Genomic DNA, 20,208 nt, shown 5'->3' with positions numbered 1-20,208 from the left:
CCAAACAGGACTTCACATTACCACTGAATTTCTAAAGTATTCCCACGGCAGAGAAAAGAGAAACAAATATGCAAGGGGGGAGAGAAGAAAGGGGTTTTGAGAAAGGAAGAAGTGCTGGTTAATTGCTAGGAGGGAACAGCCACGGGCGAGAGTCTGGGGCTGCCCAAATTGGATGGCACGTCTGAAACCCTCCACGCCCAGGGTTTGGGGTGAAGAGGGCTTCTGCAGCCAGGCTTTGGGTAGCTAGCAGCGACACTGGGCTTTGAATCACCGACCAGCCTTTGTTAACAGGCAATCACCACAGGGACAATGCTTATTTGTTTCTTTTTTTTAATTACAAATGGCCCTGTTGTGCAATTCTGTTTTGATCTTTTCCTGCTGGAAGTGACCAGTGCAGTCGATGGAGTTTTAGTGACATAAACCAGTGTGGGAACAGCCTCCAACTACTGGTGTATGCATAATGCAATTAAAATTTTACCCGTCCTGTGCAGCCGTGCAATCACATCCTTCCTACCATTACGTCAGGACCCTGCTTAGGAAGGAGAACTTCTTTTGAGATGCCTTTATCTTCCTGCCCACCACGCATTCACAGCGGGGTAGGGAAGAGGCGGGTGATTCATTTTATGTTGGAAACTGGGCAAAACGTCTAATTACTATCCCTACACTCAAGCACAAAAAAAGAGACTATTTACATTTGACTTTATAGCACTAAACCTAAACCAAAACCAAATAAGCAGCTTTTCAGCCTGAGAGAATTAACAATTTGCAGTGGGGAACTACAAAATGCAGCCAGCGGACACACGATGGCTCGGAGCCTGCAGACCCCCAGCTTCTCTCCATGCAGCGAGAGGAATATCCCCATCAGCCGGCAGTTGCCACAGATCCGTGTCCCTGGCTACGGCACCGGCTGCTCACTCATTTCACTGAGGAAACGGAATTTACAGGATCTAAAACATCTCAATCCAGAGAGGCAGATTTAGAGGGATTTCACTCAAGTGAAACAGTCTGAGCTTTTTGAACTCTTAAAGCTGTGTTTTCTCACATTCGGCTCCGCAGACCCCAGGCTCTGAGATTTGTAGCTGCTTTCCTGAAACAGGGTCGGCTGCAGAAGATTTGCACAAGGAAGCATCCACCAAAATTTGCGCCATTCTCCTTTACCTTCCCCTGCAGAAGAAAAACACGCTCGCAGTACTCTGTACCCACGGTTCAGGTGACTCTGAGATGAGGATTCCAACCATCTTGTGACTATGTCACTATGTGAGAGTCTCCATTTACAGAGGGTAAGGGAGCATCAGAATTCACAGGGACACATAAAACTGGCGGGTACTAGTCGGACGGCATCACTGCAACCCATCTGCTAATTTAAATGAAAGCTGTTGCGATGATTAACTTGTTTCTGAAACAATGTGCACAGAGGCTGCTGTAACCGTGCGGGCAGAGGGCATTTGGGGATTTTGTGTATTGCTTGCAGAGTACAATTCTTTTTTTTTTTTTTCCCTTTACCAAGCTTCATGCAAGCATGCGGTGGCACAGCAATCCTGGGAGGAGCCGCTGTCATTAAATGCGGCTCAGGTACCACTGCCTTTCTCCAACTTGGCCAGGGCAGCAGCTCTTGGGAGACCACAGGCTATGAATTCCTAATCACTGCTGTAATTAAAACCAGAGCCGATGCCAAGCCAGCCTCTGCCATGCACCTCCGCAAATTTTGCTTGTACGGGCACAGAAGATGAAGAGTTGGAGGAACCTTCAGTTCCCAGCCTAAGGCCCATCTGGGTTGCGGTCGGGCTCAGCCGAGGAGGGGGGACACCGGCCGTTCTGCAGCAGACTGGTGTCATGCTTGCATAGACAGAGATGCAAAAGATTTTATGAGAACAAGTGATCTAATGATATCTCCCACCACAAAAGCTGAAGTCCAGCCTTCAGCCACAAATGCAATACCCAGTTTATTCCGAACCTGCAGATTTTTTCCTCATTTAAGTAGAGAGGAGAAAATTTGGAAAGCTTAGGCACTTGGCCACCTTTCTATTTTCAGCTAGTTTGAGATTAGGTCAATTGTGTTCTCTGTTTTAATAGTTTGACACTATAGCATTTATGGAAATGGTAAGGCCACACTTCATAGCAGGCCCAAAGCCAGCTGAACAGTGTTAATCACAGAGAGGAAATGCCATTATATACTTATTGATCGTTACAGATAGCTACTGAAAACCTTACAGAAGAGTTGCACTGCTGTGACACAAGAAGCCAGACAACCTGCGAGCCCTACAAACTGCTTGAGAAAGAGTAAAGGGCGTGATGAACATAAAGGGGAAAATATCAGCACCAAAAGTATCTGAAACTATGAAAGAATCAATGTGCAGAAATTCAGTAAACAGCCCCGAAACGAAGCAGAAGACAAGGGATACTCGGCTCACATACTTTCGCGGGACTCCTATCCGCTTCCTGGCCTGCACGTGTAATTGTGGTATAAACACGCCGCCACAACAGGGACCCGAAATACATCATTCCTTGGCCTGCATCCCTCCGCGAGCAGCTCGGGCACCGGCGACCTCGCAGCCCCGACCCATCTCGCACTTACTTAGATGTGCAACAGGGACCCTCTGTACTCTGCAAGGATTAATCAGCTGTAACTACTTGGGATTCAGCAATTATTGGGATTATCGACCAAGCCGAGGCTAATACTATTTAAAACTTTCTTAAACTTTACCTGCTTTTGCTCCTCTAAAGGGACATGTTTCACTATAGCCCTTTTCCCCGTTTAATGTCTCTCACCTTCAGTCAGATCACACTGAAGCGAACTCCTGCGGCTTCCGTGTGATGTATCACTGCTTTGATTTTTGGGACAGTATATTGTCATCAAAACTGTGTTTTCCGTTAAAAAAAATGCCCCCTACCCACCGAAACAAACTCTTGCAGATGCTTAATTTTACCCACTGTGAGTGAAATAATCGACTCCCAAGTGCAACAATACATAAACCACAATTACCGTCTTTTACTTAGATTACACGGTTCTTTGCAGGGTCAAATCATAATTTTGTATTTAATTTAAGAATCACAGCAAAGGCATTAGTCCTCACTGACTATGGTTCCACAATAACTCAGTAAGTCATAACTGGGAAGGGGGAAAAAAAAGAAATGAACCAGTTTAGAGATAAAATTGCTTTTTTTGGGTTATTATGCCAGGCCTCAGACAACATAAGAAGGTGTGAGAGGCGATGGATGCAGAATACATATTTGCTCTTGGACGTCTATTTGCATGGATAGCGAACAAGGGAGGAAAGGCACACAACGCCTGCAAGCCTGTGGCATCTCCCCGGTGAGCGGACACTGGAGAATCACCCAGTGAGCAAGAAATGTAATAACAGCAGGTTTTAATTTTTATTTTATTTTTACTAACAAAAAATGTCCTTCTCTCCTTCCTTCGGCAAGCAGACCCGTCCAATCTGTTAAACTGGCCGTTTGCCAACAAGACTATTAAAGAATGAGGTTTCAATGGTACGTAAGCCTCTTTAGCTTGAATTGCTTTCGTGCCGGTGGAGCCGGCCGGGGGCCTGGTGCACCCCGAAGTGGGTGTCTGGGGTGCGGGAAGCAGAGGTGGGGCTGTGGCAAGGCCATCGGGGACGGTCCCCGTGCCACTGCCTTCCCGCTCACCCCCCTCGGCACTGTCCCTCCCCGGTCAGCGAGGCAGAGCTATCTGCCATGGAAAAAGGCTTTACAGCCGGGTCAAGCCTCTTTGATCTGCTGGAGAGGAATAAAGCAAATAAAGTTCATGGCGAGGAAGGCAGCAATGCTTTCGCGTGTCCTCTGGTTACTGCACGGAGCGAGGAGAGCACAGCGACAAATGAAAGGGACCGGTTCAGCATGCGGTTGGAGCTGTGGTATAAATTTGGCCCAGTGATGTGAGACTATTTTTTAAGAGAGGCAGGCAGAAAAGTGCCTGGTGCAGAAAAATTGTCTCAGAGAGAAGGCTGCCAAAAGATTTGGTACCATTATATATACGTATATATATACACACATAAAATTATATATCTGCATATGTGGATATGCTTGTGTGTGCGTGTGCATATATACATAAAATATATATATATAAATTTCCCCCTGCTCTGGGTGACTGATGATTAACACTTGTGCCACTAGCATTATTGCACAGACATCTCACGCTCCTGCTCTGTGTTCCTGAAAAACCTCCTTCTCACCAAGTCTCTGGTGTGTGAACAGCACGGGCTCCTCCTCAGCGGGACCACGGCACCACGCTCTGCTGCGGCTCTCGGGGACCGAGCCGGTGGCAGATGCCAGCGCTGGGCGCAGGGGCCCCACGGACCCACCAGCCCCCTCCAGCCTCCTCGCCACCCCAACGCCAAAGGCCAGGCGCAGACAAAGGATGGGGATCTCCAAGCAACCCGGAGCAGCAGCGCTGGCCTCCGCTCCCTCCTGCTCTGCGCTGCCGAGAAATGCATTTGCAAGACACAAGATCTTTGCAAGCATCCACTAAAAAGGGAAAAATGCTAACAAGGAGCTCAATGTCCTCAAAGTCCAATTTTACAGAAAGAGCACAGTAATCGCACATAAACAGAGGTATTTAAAGTATCTAAAATATCTACAGCATACCAGTCCCCTGCCAAGAGAAATTATTCAATAAATAATTCAGTGGCTGTGCGGAGATCTTACTTTACACACTCGTAATGTTTCAGAGAGCAAAATCCACCACCCGGCTGGCTGGAAATGTCCCATGCCCCACGCTGCCGCCTCATCCCTCTGCGTGGGGTCCACCTATTCAGCCGCCGATGCCAAACTCCCCCAGAAAGCTTCACCCTCTGGTCCCACACCTCCTCGCCACGCTCAGGCACAGCTCACAGATGTGAACCAACCTAAAAATACCTTTTTGCATCCCCGGGGAGATCGGCACAACAGTACTCTGAAGCCACCGTGACTCATGCGTACAGGAAAGCTGAGGCTGGGATCCTGGTCCAAATCTGCCACTCGTCTGGATAACGAAGCATTAGGAAGCCCGTGCAAGTATTTTAAGTTTCCTACCAGAAGGAAAAAACTCAACGGCGCAGAGCTCTGTCGTCTCTGAAGTCTATCAATTGCCTAAGGCACGGTGACGAAAAAGCTCCTCTAACTGCTGAAATGTCCTTAAAATGTTACCCAGTGCTAGCACGTGATGAACCAGAGTCACAAGGTTTCATTGACCAGGCTAAAAATCTCGGTCTGTGGTTGCAGAGGATGAAGTTCAGATGGCAAAATCCACCTGGGATATTTTTGCACCCGCTGTCCTCCTCATCACACCCCTCTCGTGCCAGCGCGGCTGCTGCATGCTTGCCCAAAGCAGGCTCAGGCGATTCCCCCAAGCTAAATCGTAACCCAGCCAGAAGAAAAAGCAAATCCCCAAAGCTGTGTGGTTTTCTGGCTCTTTGGTCTTTTGCCTGCAGCTCTTTCAGGACCGCTCACCCGGCTGTGCCAAAACCAGCTCAGGGGCTGCAAAGTTTCATCTGGGGAAACCGCAGCCTGATCCTTCCCTGCCCGCATCCTGCCTGCTTCCTCGTGCTCGCGGCAGCAGGGCCCATGTGAGCAACCCACGGAGGTGACTACAGCAGGAGAGAATTTGCCCCTCAGCCTTATGGAAAAGAGTTTACAGGTGCCAGGGAATCCTGTGCGTGTTTGCTGGGGCTCATGTTTCCGCACCGTGCCCTGCAGGCATCGTTAAAGGGGGGCTGTTTTCTGTCCCCGCATTGCACCACGGTGCTGCTCTTGCCAGGGCTGGGGTTCAGTTCTGGAAGCTGCTTCCAGAGCATCTGCAAAGCTCCCGCACTTCCCACAGGTACCCATGATCGTTTGTAAATCTCACTTCTTGCGAAGAAGGGGTTTTGTTGGGGTTTTTTTGGTGGTTTTTTTTTTGTCTGAGTGACTTTGATAGTTGATTGTCCCATATACTATATGGTTCTTGAATGCCGTGTGACAGGCAGCGAACAAACAGCTTAAATAATTGCATAAAAATAGTTATCTGGGGCAGAGTACAAAGAGAAGCACTGAATGGAGAGGGAGAAGGCAGCTGCACCCATGACAGCCAGTTTTGCAGAGCGGAAAGACAAAGGTGCTCTGCAAAGAGCTTGACGGCTTGTTGCCAGGCAAAGTTTTGACATTTGCCTTCAAATATTGACTGATTTAAACAAAGCTTCGTACTGCCTGTAGAGGCCGTGATCCGGCTAAGAACCTCAGTAACCTGAAGTTTTTGCAGCCGTGGCAGTGCTGGTCAATACAGAGGCGCAGGGACCAGCAGCCAGCCGCGGCAGGGGAAGGAGGGGGGTGTCCGACCGCAGCACCCAGGGCTGGGGAAGTGCAGCTACAGACCTTGCTAATGCCCATTTCATTGTTCTAGTCTTTTTTTTTCTTTCTTCCTTTCTTGCTTTTATGAACAGCACACCTTTCGGCGCTCAGCAGAGGCTGTGATTTGCAGTAGCGCTCTGCCTCAGCCTCGACTGCACCAGCACTCCCAGCCCCAACCCACAGGGTACCCAGAGCCCCCGGGGATCACTTTTTGTCCCCCTGCAGACTCCACGCTGCCCTTCAAGGCACCCAGGTGGGACGTCACCCCCTCTGCAGCACACTGCAGGGCTCATTTTCAGTCTCCTTTGCCTGAACACGCCAGAGCCAGGCCCTCTGTGGCCATCTCAGTCTGCAAAGCCCCTAGCCCAGGGCTGGGGGGAGGAAAGGAGATTTGGGGTGAAATTTTCCGCTCTTGCACGCCCAGGCAGGGAAGAAGCAGGTACACGAGCCCTGGCTGTTGTGGGCTGGCTCTGCCCTGTCCCCACAGCAGGTCACTGCCAGGCAAGGACAGGCACGCAGGCAGGTCCCTACGCTGCCAGTTCCCAGCCCAGCTCAGCTCTCCGCGACCATTCACACCCTGCCCTTGGCTGTGGCTGCATGGTCAGTATGTGCGAGACCGGTCGCAGTGACACGGGGGGGGTTGAAGGGACAGCAGAAGGCAGGAGCTGGCCCTGGCTGCTCTCCCGCTGCGTGCACATACTGCACCAGGTTTGATTTCTGCTTGCTGTTTGCACAGCGGGATGGGGTGACCCAAACCCACACCACTGCTGGACGGGCCGTGGGGCTCCCCCCCACCGGCCAGCGCTCCCCTCTGCCTTATGCCCACCCTGGGGTGCATGGCTGTTGGCTGGAGCAGGCAACTGAGCTGGCACAAAACTAACTGTCCCGCAAAAGTAACAGAAAAAATGGTTCGTTTCCAACCAAATCCCCACCTGGGGTGATCCCGTGGCATCGTGGGGCCACGGCGCTATAAGCACCAGTGCCATGACGGAGCCAGAAGCGTGCGTGCAGGGAGGGGGCTGGAGACCTTGGCGGCAGCACGGCTCCGGGTGGCTTCGCTTAATGCTGGAACTGCAGCACGTGGTTGCAGGGACTGGTCTCAGGGACCACCCTGTGCTTTCCCTGACCGTGGTGGGTGGGAGCAGGGCAGCTCCCCCACCCACCCACCGCACACCCACCTCCCACCCTACCGGCAGCACACCACAGGCGAGCCCACGCAGGCTGCGATGCCCCGCTACACCCCGGGCCGTGGCTGGCTGGCGTAGCGAGTCCTGCCAGCGCAAGGAGCCCTCCCGCCCCGGGTGTCATTCCCACTCCCACCCTGCCTTTCCCAGGCACCAGCACAAATATTTGTGCGGCTGCCCAGGGAATGGCGCAGGGGGACTGATCCAGCTGCAAACCTTTTTGCGTTTGTTGCCGCTGTTTCTTTTGGTGGCAGTACCACAATGAAGTGGTTTCCAAATAACACTCCGAGCGTCCTGCACGGCCATTGCTTTCTATTCGGGCAAGTACGGCAGCCTTGGGAACGCATCATCCAAAGTGATGTAGAAACCTAAACAAGCTTCTAACAGAAGACCTTCCATAACGCTTAAGAGACGACGCAATGGCGTGCTCAGAGCTAGTCCTGCAGAGGACAGGAAAGAACAGGAACATTTTGTACACCACCTCCCTGCCATGCGTTAGCCTGCGGTGTTTCGCTGACAGCTCAGACTGGACTGAAACTCTTACTTGGTCAAATTTCAATTTCGTGTTGCCTTCTGTAATATCAACAGTTATGGAGAAAGTGTTTGCCGCAGGGCTAAACGGGCCAAACTGCAGCTGGCATTGCCTCCAGCCGTGAAGATCCTGGAAATCGGGCCCGTTGCTGTCTGCAGGATGCTGCCCGTGCACTGTCGCACCGCAGATTTTCATCTGCCGCTGCAGAAGACGTAGACTGAGGCTGAGACCTGCTAGCTTGTACCGTATAACAGCTAAGCACTGTCTTTATTATAAGGAGCAATTCGCTTTAAGCCGATACTACAGCTTGAAGAGCTCCAAAACTTGTTGACCTGCCGCCGCGGTAAAAGCAGAGCCATATGAACAACGAGCAGACCAAAAGGCCCTCTGCCAGTTGTGCATCAAACGTGTGCCCGTGAAGACGGCGTTATGGCTGTCACGCTGGAATCCGTAACTAGAAAATGACGTCGAAAATAGGAGCTTAAAAAAAGTAACAGTCATGTCATGATCTAACTATAATAAGTACAGTTGTATCCCTCGCTTACAGTAAGCTCTCTATAATTAGAACAGGTTAATTACCAATCAAGCGCCCTGCAAGTTGTAGCGCTTTTCTGAAGGACCCTGTCCACGCAGATGGGAAGGAGCGAGGGGTAAAAAGGTGTAAGTACACCTGGAGAGAGCAGGGTTTTATCCAGACCCTGTGCACGTATAACGTGACTGCCCGAATCAGACCCAGGCTTTATCCCAAAACAAACTAGCAGCCGAAGGCGGCTTTGAAAGTTGCTCAAGGCTTTTTTGGCAACCTTGCAGTGCAATAAGGGGCAAGAAAATAAGGGTTAAGAAGGAGGCAGGTCATGCGCCAAAAGACCTGAAGGGAAGCAACTCCTCCCGCTGCGGGTCGGCCGAAGGCAGCGGGACAGGCAGCGGGACAGGCAGGAGAAGCGCGGTGCGGCAGCCTTGCCCGCTGCACAGACCTGCCGGCTCCCGCCGTGCCCTCTGCCTGCCTGGGCCCCGCGCCAGCAGCCATCACCGAAACACGGTGCCCGCAAGCAGCCAGAGCTTCTCAAAATAATCCCCGCGTATTTTCTGCGCGCGAGAATATCACCGTGCTTTTAAAGGAACATAACTTTACGTTTCTCTCTTGCACGGGAAGCCAGTAAAAACAGACCGTTCACTGCAGAAATGGTCACCACGTTAGGGACCGCTCTCACTGCGCTGGAAAACAGCAAATAACCATGTTTGGTTTCTGCAGGTTTTCCGAGGAGGCCCCGCAGCTGCACGCAGCCACCTCGGCAGCGGTGCTGAGCAGCCACGCCAGACCCACCAGGCTGTGACCACCAGGAGCAAGCAGGGACCCTCCACCCTGCAGGAGCCTCTCCAAAACCCCTGAAAGCATCCTCTTCACATGCCCAACCCAACCTGTCCCCATCATGCCAAAGGATGGGATGCACCAGGGATGGGGACACACTAATTGCAACACGACAAGCAAGACACCACGCTCGACATCCGGAGCGGGTATCGCATGCCTACAGATAAGGTTTCCATGTCCTGTGCCTAACAGCAGGGTACACCCCGTCAGCGTTCGCACCCCACGCGCCGGCAGGCTCTTCCCAGGTGGATGGAGCACGCACGTGGTTATGTGCTTGCGGGAGGTGTGAATCCACAGCGTTCGATTAGGAACCGCATCCCACAGTACGTTTAACACTTGTAACCTGCAACCGCTACGTAGCTTTGGCAGTCACCAGCATTTGGAGATCCCACAGACAGCAACGTCCATCGCAAAGAGCCCTCCTCGAAGTCTGGGTGGTTGAAACTCAATATACAGAAAAGCCTAGAAGCCCGCAGGGTGTCAACCACAATTAAGCGAGTATGCCGGTCTCTGAAGAGCTCCTGCTATCGGAAACAAGCCCTGATGTTTTGGGGAATGAAGCCCAAACCGGCAGAGCCCTCCCGGGGCACCCCCAGAAACCAGCCTCCATCTCTGCATCCGAGTGACCTTGTCCCCGGCACATGGCCGGGTGCAGGCAGAGCTGCCGTCACCGGTGAGCCCCAGAGGTGCCTGGGGGGTCCCTGAGCCCCGGGGCTGGACCCCGAGCTGGCAGCAGCGGCCACCGCCGTTCCTGCGGCTGGGGCTCCCCAGCCCACGCGGGACCGGCCTCCCGCAGCGCTGCGACCTCCAGCCAGGGCCGGGCTGGAGCTTCCCCCCCTCCAAGGCTGGTAGAAACATCTGAAACAACAGGAAACTGCAAAAGCCACAAACTCCTTCTTGCTGCTGGTGTTTCATCCCCGGCCTGCCAGCCACGCCAGCGGGCTCTCCCCACATTGCAACACCCAGAAACACAGCCGAGACCACCTTTTCCTGCAGCAGCGCCCGTGGGGTTCCCCTCTGCACCCCCCCTTTTTTTTTTTTGGTGGTTTTGTGTTGTTCAGCATCCCGCAGCCCAACTACAGCAGAGCCTGCGGGGTCCCGCCCGGGCTCCTCACCAAGATTGCAAGAATAAAAAAAACAACTATAGCCGTGGATTTACCCACGCCAGGGAACCCCCACCCTCCCCTCCCTTCCTCTCTCCTCCCTTCCCTTCCCCACCCTCCCCTCCCCTCGCACGCATCGGCTCACGGCTGGGGCTCAGGCCGCCGGAGCTGGCGTTGATGCACTCGTTGGAGAACTGCTGACTCCAGGACGTCCCACCCCTTTCCCATCTGCAAACTGCTGAAAGAAGTTAAGCTCGGCTAATATCAGCTTAGGCTGTATTAGCGCAGCGGCAGCAGTGCCCCGGTGTAACCCTTCAGGCACTGGAGACTCCCGCTCCCGGTTGTGGGAGCTTCTCCTTCGCCCGACTTCTCGCAGCTGGGCACAGCTCACCCCTTCTGCCACTGAATATTGCATGATTTTGACACATCTACTTGTCACACTGGAAGCTTTACGGCTCCTAACAGACTCTTGGCAAGGCATTTGGATGTAAAACTGCAAAGCCTTCCTGCAAATGCTGAGTTTAAAATGAAAGACGGCATCGGTTTGGGTTTTTTTTTTTCCCTTTGGGAAAACTCATCGTAAGATGAAGTTTCTGACACTGAGAAAGTCTGCGTTGCCAGTCCTAGCCTGCTAAATTAGAAACGTGGTAGCTTGAGTAGAATAAATGTAAATCATCTGAATCAATAAAACTGCAAGAGAATAACTATTGCCAACATCACCCTTATATCGTTACATATATTAAAAGCAAAGAAAAAAGCTGGCATTTGAGCTGAAACCACTTCTTGTTAATTTACACCCATAATAACAAAACCAAACCTTTGCAATTCATTTGTGGTGGTAAAATTACTAATACTTAAGATTTGAGAGGTCTGGCTAAGACGTTTATCCTAACTAAAAGAACATTCCTTTCAACTGAAAGCTAACAGTCTCTGCTTGCTTCCAACTCCCCGCTTCCGAGCTAGGATAACCCCGGGTGGGCCACTCCTCTGGGCCCCACCACGAGCCCCTCTCCACATTGCCACGTTCTTTACAAGCAAGGCCCTGGAGGAGCCCGTCCCTCCCAGGGATGGATACCTGGCTTTGCTAACACTGAAATTCTTGTTTTCCTCACCTCTTTCTTTTTTTCCTGAAACCGTATATAGGCTGGGTCTCCCCAGTCCCTTGGCAGAGAAGAGGGGAGCAGAGGGGGAGATGCTGTCTGAACACTCTTTCACTATTATCATAGTTAATAAACTTTGTCTGACCTGTCCTAAATTGTACTTGCGATATTGTGCACTTGGAGAATTCTCAAAGAGCACTTAACACTCCTGAACGAGGAGAATATTTCATGAGATTGCAGGCAAGCTTGTCAAACATCACTCCTTTGGCTCAGATGTGGGTATTCTGCAATCAGGCTTAATTCATGAATTTGCCAGGGTAGGGCAGGGAGCACTGGCCTAAACGGTCTGCTGGTGTAAATCAGCATCACAGTGCTGGCTTAATGGGACCTCGACAATATTCATCAGCTCAGATTCTTGCCTCTTTGCTCCTTATGAGCCACAGCTTGAGAGAAACTTTGTAGTCAGGAAAATATTTCAGGTGGGTGAGCGGCCCGGGGCTGGCTGGGCACTTGGGTGCCTCTAGCCCACGGATACAACAGAGTTGTGTTCGTGATGGAGTGCTCCAGAGGGGATGTGGGAATACTGATTTTAAATAAATATTGGATTAAAAACAAGTTACTGTGCTGCATTTATTTGGAAGAGGTCTTCTTTCAAGCACCTGTTGGTAAGGGATGCCCTTGCCTACCTCCGTGGAGATGACAGTGGGCGACAGACTCTCAGCATGGGCGGAGAGCTTCAGTAAAACCAGTCTTTCAGGACAACTTCAGACCCTCCTAACTCCCCGGTAAATACCCTAAGCAGTTACTCCCTTTCTCTTGTCTTGCTTTCATTGCACATACATACAGCATAAGGACTCGCTTGCTGGAACAACCATAGGAGAAACGTGAGACAGAACAAAGGGAGAAAACTGGATTTAGGCTTCCTACCTTAAAGGAAGATGGACGTAAGCACGCTCTAAGTAATACACAGAATAAAAGCTTCTCCAATGCCCCAGCATTTTCTGCCAGGTGATTTGCAGAGCAGAGTAATCGGGAGAGCGTTTTATGGGAAGGCAACCTCCTTTTTTGGACATGTAGCCGAGGGAAAGCATGCAGTTCACCATAAGCAGGGTTTTGCTCTAAGAGCCTTTGGCACCGGCACTCAGAGGACGGTTCAAGCATGCGTACGATCCTCCTGCAGACGCGTTAGCTGTGCTCTGCGGAACGTGAGGCTGAGGGCTGGCGGGGCTGAGCCCGGAGGTGCTGAGCACCCAGGACCGGGCCAAGGCACGAGGAGCTACAAAGCCCTTTGCGCTTCAAACCAGGACTCAAGTGACTGCCGCTTCTGCAGAAACCTGCCCAAACCTGACCCTCGCCTTAGCGTGGTAAGTAGCAGGGATGTTTATACTCTACACGGACAAAGGAAATAAGACTTCACCTTTTGTGCTGAGTACTGCTCAGTCTAAAGCCCAGTGAGATCCAACTACCAGTAAAATCAATGGAAAGACTTCAAAGGACTTTTATGGGATTTGGCTGAGACCACCTGTCCAGGAAAAAAAAAAAGTTGTATCAGTAAATCACAGTGCTTTTAATGCTCACAGTCAAACGCAACGTGAAAGAAGAGTACTGTAAGAGAGAGTAACGTATTGAATTTCTCTATGCTTTTATGCTTTATCAAAATAAATGAGAAACACAGATTAAGGTGGAATTTTAAGCAGTCATGCTTACGGCCAGGAGGATGCAGAGCCATCAGAGCAGCTAACCGAGGCTGCACCACCAGGAAACCACACCGAGCTCGGAGCCGGCCCGCGAGCTCCTGGGCTTTCATCGCTCCATGGCCCAGAGTCCCACACAGCACTCCAAAATGCTGAGAACTCAATAAAAACTGCTGCTTCGTCTTTCAGGGCACTCCCACAACCCAGGGTGATAGCTTCAGTCACTGAACGGCAATCTGCCAACAGTATCTCTACGTTCCTTAAAGCCCATCCATGGAAAATCCTGCCGCGACTAGAAATAAAAAACAGCCACAAGTTAAAATAACGGAAGTCACGTAAAAAAGTTGGGGGAACTTTACTCTCTTGTGTTTCTTTTTAGCAGTCAATTTTTCCTTTCTGTGACTTTTGGTGACATATTGTGCTTGTATTGATTATACAGCGTATATTTTTGACCACTTACAAAGAGCAGCAGGAAGGAAACATACTGCGTGAACAGAGGATTAATTCAATAATTAGGAACACTACTGTGAAGCTACCAGGCAAGTGTTTCTGCCTCCTCTCCCTCTAGCCCTCCATTTCCTTACACCACAAGGATGCCAATGGATGGTGAGGGAACAAAAATAAACCCACGATGATGATTTCATTGCTTATGCATCTCTTCCCAGCTGTCATCCTCAAAACAGTTTACAGGCATCCAGAAGCACACTCTCCATTTTGCAGCTGAGCGCAGTGGGAGCACGCAGTGAGGTGCAGGGGCCGAATCCTGTCCCGGTCCAAAGGGCTTCCTTCCGCATCCTGGCACGTCAACGGGGCTGGCACCCACCAGCCCCAGCCCCACCCCCAGCTCCAGAACGCCCGGCAGCGAGGGCCTGGCACCGTGCCGGAAAATGAGGGGAAAAGGGGGGGATTGGCATCATCTCGCAGAAGGTTTTTGAGAAATCTGTGGTTGGGCTGTGATTGGAGACGTCCGTAAATATTCAAAGTGAAATACTTCACTGAAACTTTATTTTCTTTTGACAGTAATAACAAGCGGTTACATTGTTTGAATGTTTTTAAACACTTGGTTTGTGTTTCAGGGTCTTTGCTGTTGCTTTAGGGTTGTTTGGATTTTGTTAAATTAAGCAGCAATTAGGTTATTTGTATTTTTGTTTCTAGCCAGTTCCACTTTCTGATTTTCACACCCTGCAGCACGCTGCACGTTTCTGTGCCTGGCACTACCGTAACTTGCTTTTGCTCTCTGATTTTCACAGATATTTTCAAGTCCTCATGAAGGCATTTCTGCCCATGCTAAATTTTACAAACTCTCCCCAGGTCTGTCCACGGCCGCAAGAAGTGAATTTTCAGTTCAGAGATACATGGCACCTTTCCGCTGCCTCCTCGCTGTCAGGCTTTTCCCCATCTCCAGCCCTCTTCCCCTTCCCTGCTGCAAAAGCAGCCTTGAAATCCCCCTTTCTGGATATTTTAAGACGTGTCCCTCTAAGACACAAGGTTTCAAAGAGTTAAGGCGGGGAGAGGCCCTCAGGCAGCCCATTCTTCAGTCTCAGTGACCCAGAGCTTTTGCCTTTTCCAATGTATTTAATAAATAAAGCGAATAGAGGATATGCAAATGCCTTTTCCGAAAGGAAACACAGCCCTGAATTGTTGTTGGCAGGTCAGAGCATCACACCACCCTCGGCAGCCTCTCAGCTGCGGCGATTTGCCTGGCTGGGGAGAGGCGGCCGGGAGGAGGCACAAAAAAAAAAAAAAAAAAAAAAAAAAATCCCTTTTCAGGCAGAATAAAACCAGGGCTTGGGCATTCCGCAGGGGCAGAGGGAGGAGGGCACTGGGGGTTGCCCTCCCCAGCATCCCCAAAAGCCCGGCCGCCCCCCGCAGCAGCACACGTGGGGTGTGCGGGGACCCCCAGCCAACGCGGCGCTGTGGGAATCGGTCTCTGCTCCGAGGGCCAGTGGCATCAGGGCGCTGGTATGACTGGGGTGACCTTTCGCAAGCAGGCTGCTCTCAGCTGGGTGCTCAGGGAGTTACTGGAACATTTTGTGGCAGAAAAAAGAATTCTGGGTTAGGTCAGCTGGAGTTATGGCAAACGGTTCTGCCCAAACCATCTTGGACATAGGGCGTAAAATACACTTAACATTTCAAAAGGGATTCTAATATATTTGTCTTTTTTCTCCACCATTTGAAAGAATCTTGAAACAAACTCTAAATAATGTTCTTTCCACTTTTTATACCTAAGTACTAGTCTCTGCAGAAAAGACACTTAAAGCCACATGATTCACATCTTTTGTAATTTCAGTGCAAGTTTGCCTTAGATCACTTCCAACTCCTTTCAGTCAACAACAGAATGCTTTACTCTCTTTCTAGACACTTTTTCAAATAAAAAAAAAATTAAATTAAATCAGCTTAGCAATTTCAGTGCCGGTTCCTGTGCTGACCAGCTCATACTCACCCTTGGAGTAAAACAAAATGAATCCCAGTTCAGCAAAGACCTCGGTGCGTTCCCTGGCTGTGGCTCTCAGCTGGTGCCATCTAGCAGCGACTGGGACACCCCGGGGGTCACAGCAATGTCCGTATTGCTCATTAACTGGTTTTAGGGATTTGGCAGCCCTGGGAGAGGAGCTGCTCGTTGCTCTGGAGGCGGAGGGGAGCGTGGCTCTGACCCTCGCCATGCAGAGACACTTGCATGTCCTTCCCCGAGGAGGCTGTTCCTGAGCCTCCGTCCCTCCCCAGGCACCATCACCAGCCCACGCAGGTCAGCGCAGCCCAGGGGCTGCTCTACCTTGTGCACGGGGACAATGCAGCCTCGATTCCTTGATGGCTGGTGGGAGAAGGAAAGGTCATTTTAGCCCCTTTTCTTCTCGGCCATGAACAAGCGCAGTGGCTTGGCTTGCCTAGCCCGGGAAAGGAAGGCTGCGCAGCTTTCCATGCAACGACAGATCAAGCGGCGGCCCAAAGGGAGCCACCTCTGCACCCAGCCACGCGCTGCCTGTGCTCTCCACAGCAGGAAAACCCCATCCTTTCCAAAGGCTGTCTGCCAGGCTGAGGAGGGGACCCGGCCCCGGGAGCAGGCAGGACAGGGGCAGAGAGCTGCCACGTGGGCAACTGTTTCGGAGAGGAGGTTGGGCTGTGGGTCAGGAAGGAAACACCGGGGGAAAACAAACGGCTTGGCTGAGACATGACGCTGGCATCCAAACAAGCAGGATCTAGATTAGTCATAAGCAAATCTGAGCTGGAACTTGGAAGATTTTGGAGCAAAAGTTTCTAGAACAACTTTCCAAAATGAAAGTGTGTTCACAGCAGGGAGGGTCACGCATCTGCTGAAGGGCCAGCCGAGGTGGCACCCCATGCCAGGTCCCTGCCACCTCAGCACTTGCGCTTCCGGGCCTGAAGGTGCAACTCAGAAATGAAGGCTTTGCGGTGACTGCCGTCAGGCCGATAGCCTTGCAGGCAACCATCCTTCATCTGTGCTCAAACCACAACCCCAGGTGTCCAGACGGAGCATCCAGGTGTCCGTTCCCAGGCACGGGACTGGTGCTCCCCTCCTTCCTGCCATCACCAAAACCCTCAGCAGCAAGTGCGGTGGAGGCTGTCTTGGAGTTTGGCCACTAGACGATGGGCTTATACAGGTACCCACCTCTGCCACAGGCAACAGCGGAGGAAAGACCCTTCTCCGGGTTTGTTATTTTTCTGAATCACCCGGCATCTCACCGCTCGTGCAGCGTTCCCGTCGGACAGGAATCGCTGCTCGCTGTGCCAAGTGACACAGCTGAGCTCGGTGAGCAAAGCCACGTAACAAAACCCAGGTATTTCTGGAGCCCGTTGGCTTCACCAAGGCCAACCCATCTGACACTGATTTTGCAGCAGTATTTTGCAGTAATGAAGTGGAAACTGTTCACTGGAGTTCACATGTGCTGTTTCTGAGATTGTATCTACACCACAGCAGCCACATCATTGAGCAAATGGAAATGTGAGCTGCAATCTTGCAACACCATAGCACACAGGTCTAAATATAAAGACTCTTCCTCCCTTAATTGGGGGTTTCCTAATGAGATGGTGATTTCCACTGAATGATACTTTTATTTTTTGACAAGTGACACTTTCTTTCTGTGGCGCAAAAGAAAATGACTTGGACAAGGTGGTTGGATTTATCTTCTTTCCACATTTTTGAGAGTGGTATACCACACAGCATGGAAGACAGAAAAGCACCTTACGTGGCTAACAGAGGAACTTCTGGAACAGCAAGTGCGATACTTGGGTTTTGTGAGAGAATCACTGCAGGGTCTTGCCAAAGCCTGCTGTGAACTCAGCCCACACTGACCTGGGGCTGCATTTTTACCCATCCTTTTCCAAAGTATCTGCTACAGATTGTACGTACATCACTGCAATCGCTGCTCTTCGCAGTGTCTTATCCTTTCTCATCACCAGCCACCAAGTTTTCTATAGCGCAGCCTCCAGTAGAACGGTAAAATATTTATAATTTGATCTATATACAGAGCATAAGGAAGAAGCAGAATCAGGCAAAGCCTCTGGCCCCTTCCCTCCCTTGGCCTCGCCTGCCTCCCCACCGGCCGCAGGTCACCTTGAAGGCTCCGTGACAATCTTTATGGTGGAAGGAGGATTTGACACAGTAGATGACTCGTCATCGATAAGTGCTGATAGCACACTATGGCAATGAGTCCGAGCCCAGCAAAACATTTACTCATATCACGCTGTACGGTATCAACTCTAAGTTCCTCCGAGTCTCGGAAAAAGTATTTGCAAAGACTCTGAATCAGCGTGTCTGGGAAGAAAAGCCCCTGGAGAGCCAGACATGGCTCCCGGCAAACTATGGGAATGCGCAGAAAGGAGCGTGAGGGCTCCTACTGGGTTTTCATGGATTTTACAGCTCTATTTCGAGCACATTTATCCATATTTTAAAGCCACCTGCTCTCTGGTACACCTTACTCCACTGCGTTTGACTAGTTTCCAGGGTAAGAGGGCATCTGGGTTCACAAGCTCTGTAAGCCCTCCTGTTCAGAGGGAGAAGAGGAGAGAGGCCGAAGCAGTTTGGACACCGGTACCTTCTCCAGAGGGGACAAGGCCGGAGAGCTGCAGGAACGGAGCACTGCGGGTGGCCCTCCTCAGAGCTGCCCGTGCTCCTGGCACCCGCAGCCCTGCAGGGACGGCAGCAGGGACAGATGGGACCCCGGTGCCAAGGACCTGCAGGACTTTGGCTTCGCACGATAGCACAAGAGATATAAATAGCAGCGATGGAAGAAACTCATTACTTGTATTGATCCATCACCAAAGAACACATGCAGAGCACTTAAAAATAAAAAATTGTATTAATAGATGTTCTTCTTTCCTGTTCGTTCCTGATCAGAAAGAGGGTGATTAAGTCAATCATTTTGTTTGGGTCTGTATGAAGAAATAATCTAGCAAAGCCAAGAAAAAGCCACAGGAAAAGAGCCGCCCTTGATGGCTGCGCATCTATTGAGAGGTAAATGCCTGTGTCACGTTACCCACCATCGCTTCTTCAGTTTCACCCAGACTTGCCTCTAGTTAGCTACAAGTTATTCAGGTACTGGTTGCAACTCTGCAGTGATAAAGAAGGAAGATGCTGGTATTTCTCTCAAAGACCTCTCAGAAATGCAATAACGAGGAAAGGTTTAAACCCTGTGGTGCTCTGCAGTGTTTGGTGACATCAAAACAACGGCAATTATATTCTTACTGATGTAATGTTGTATTTCTTTGTTTCTGGCTTGCTCCCAAGTCAGCTTTCCTATTTCTGTGGGTATTTGGTTAATTCAGTTAACCATCTGTCTTCAAAGCTTTTCTCCTCTTTTCATTACTTGCATATATTTGTAATATCCATAGTAGCGTGGAGACAAGAATCGAATAAATGTCCAGATCAGTCCAGAGCAGCAGAGAAAAATTGCTATGTGCTGTCTTTCCCTGCAAGCAAGCAGGGAAATCCAAATACATTTACTCTTTCCTTTTGATGGTATCTAGCAACTGTTCAACTGGAGCAGTACTAGAGGGATGGAGAATAAAAGCAACTAAATATACCTTATCAAATAACACAGGCTTTGCCTCTTGTGCAGCAGCCAGCACTCCATGCGCTGGGCTGAGCAGCCTTGGGCATCTGCTCCGTTTCATACACAAAGCACGGCAGGAAATATTTCTTATCCAGAGACCTGAATTTCAGGCCTGAATCATCAAGGACTCCTGTGTCACAGCGTGAGAGCCAAGTTCAGAAGTGGGACTGTAGAAGTCTATTGCAACACCAGATGAACCTCCTGCTTCCCTTGCAAACATGCACTGAGACATATTTGGAGTTGCGCTGGTGCTGGCAGGGAGAAGGGACACCGCGATGGCAGAATTCCCTTCTTGTGCCTCTGCACATGGGTGCAGGTGCCCGCCGGGGCCTCCAGCAGCTGCCAGGAGAGCAAACCCTCCTCTTCCTCGCTGTAAGACAGGACTGACAGGTCGTGCAAGTGGCTCAGGGTTGCAGTCACATGAAATGAGGGGGGAAGAGGAGAGCAGAGGAATCTCTGGGATTTCCTACTTTTACTCAAGGGGAGGAGAGCAAGGAATAACCTGTAACCTCTACTGCTTCAACCAAACCAGCCCAACATCCAAATCCCTGGGGGGATTTGTTGCTAGGTTTGTTTTATTTTACTGTACTACTCTGCGCATCCATCAGACCATCCAAGTCTGCACATTAGAAAATAATTAGCTTTGTCTTTCTCTGACTTCTACCATTATTTAATCGAGGTGAGCATTGCAGACCTGTTCTCAACTTGTCAAAACCCTCGTAATGATGCCAGAAATTCCTTTAAAATAGACGAGAGTGCTGCACTGGGCTGTAACGGCCAAGGAGCCCCTTGTTCAGTAAATCAGCACAGCCACTGGGACCCCTTTGCAGC

The 20,208-nt window shown here is 50.7% G+C and overlaps 1 protein-coding gene across 3 annotated transcripts in view; it reads right to left on the bottom strand.

Annotated features, from left to right (window-relative positions):
• The window catches only part of ACSL6 (acyl-CoA synthetase long chain family member 6), a 47,958-nt gene extending 37,268 nt beyond the window's left edge, over positions 1-10,690 (bottom strand). For 2 of the 3 annotated variants that reach the window (XM_072873193.1, XM_072873191.1), the window contains exon 1: positions 4,876-5,075. In XM_072873193.1, coding sequence (XP_072729294.1) covers positions 4,876-4,885 — 10 coding nt within the window. In that variant the 5' untranslated portion in view covers positions 4,886-5,075. Of the gene's footprint in view, positions 1-4,875; positions 5,076-10,657 lie in introns of those variants that run through there. The other variant, XM_072873192.1, reaches the window with a different exon arrangement.
• Positions 10,691-20,208: the final 9,518 nt, after the last annotated feature.

This window comes from Ciconia boyciana, chromosome 9 (genome assembly GCF_034638445.1).
Source record: "Ciconia boyciana chromosome 9, ASM3463844v1, whole genome shotgun sequence".
Classification (NCBI taxonomy): domain Eukaryota; kingdom Metazoa; phylum Chordata; class Aves; order Ciconiiformes; family Ciconiidae; genus Ciconia; species Ciconia boyciana.
Note: the sequence above shows the minus strand (reverse complement) of the source record. Positions and strands in the feature narration are given on the sequence as shown.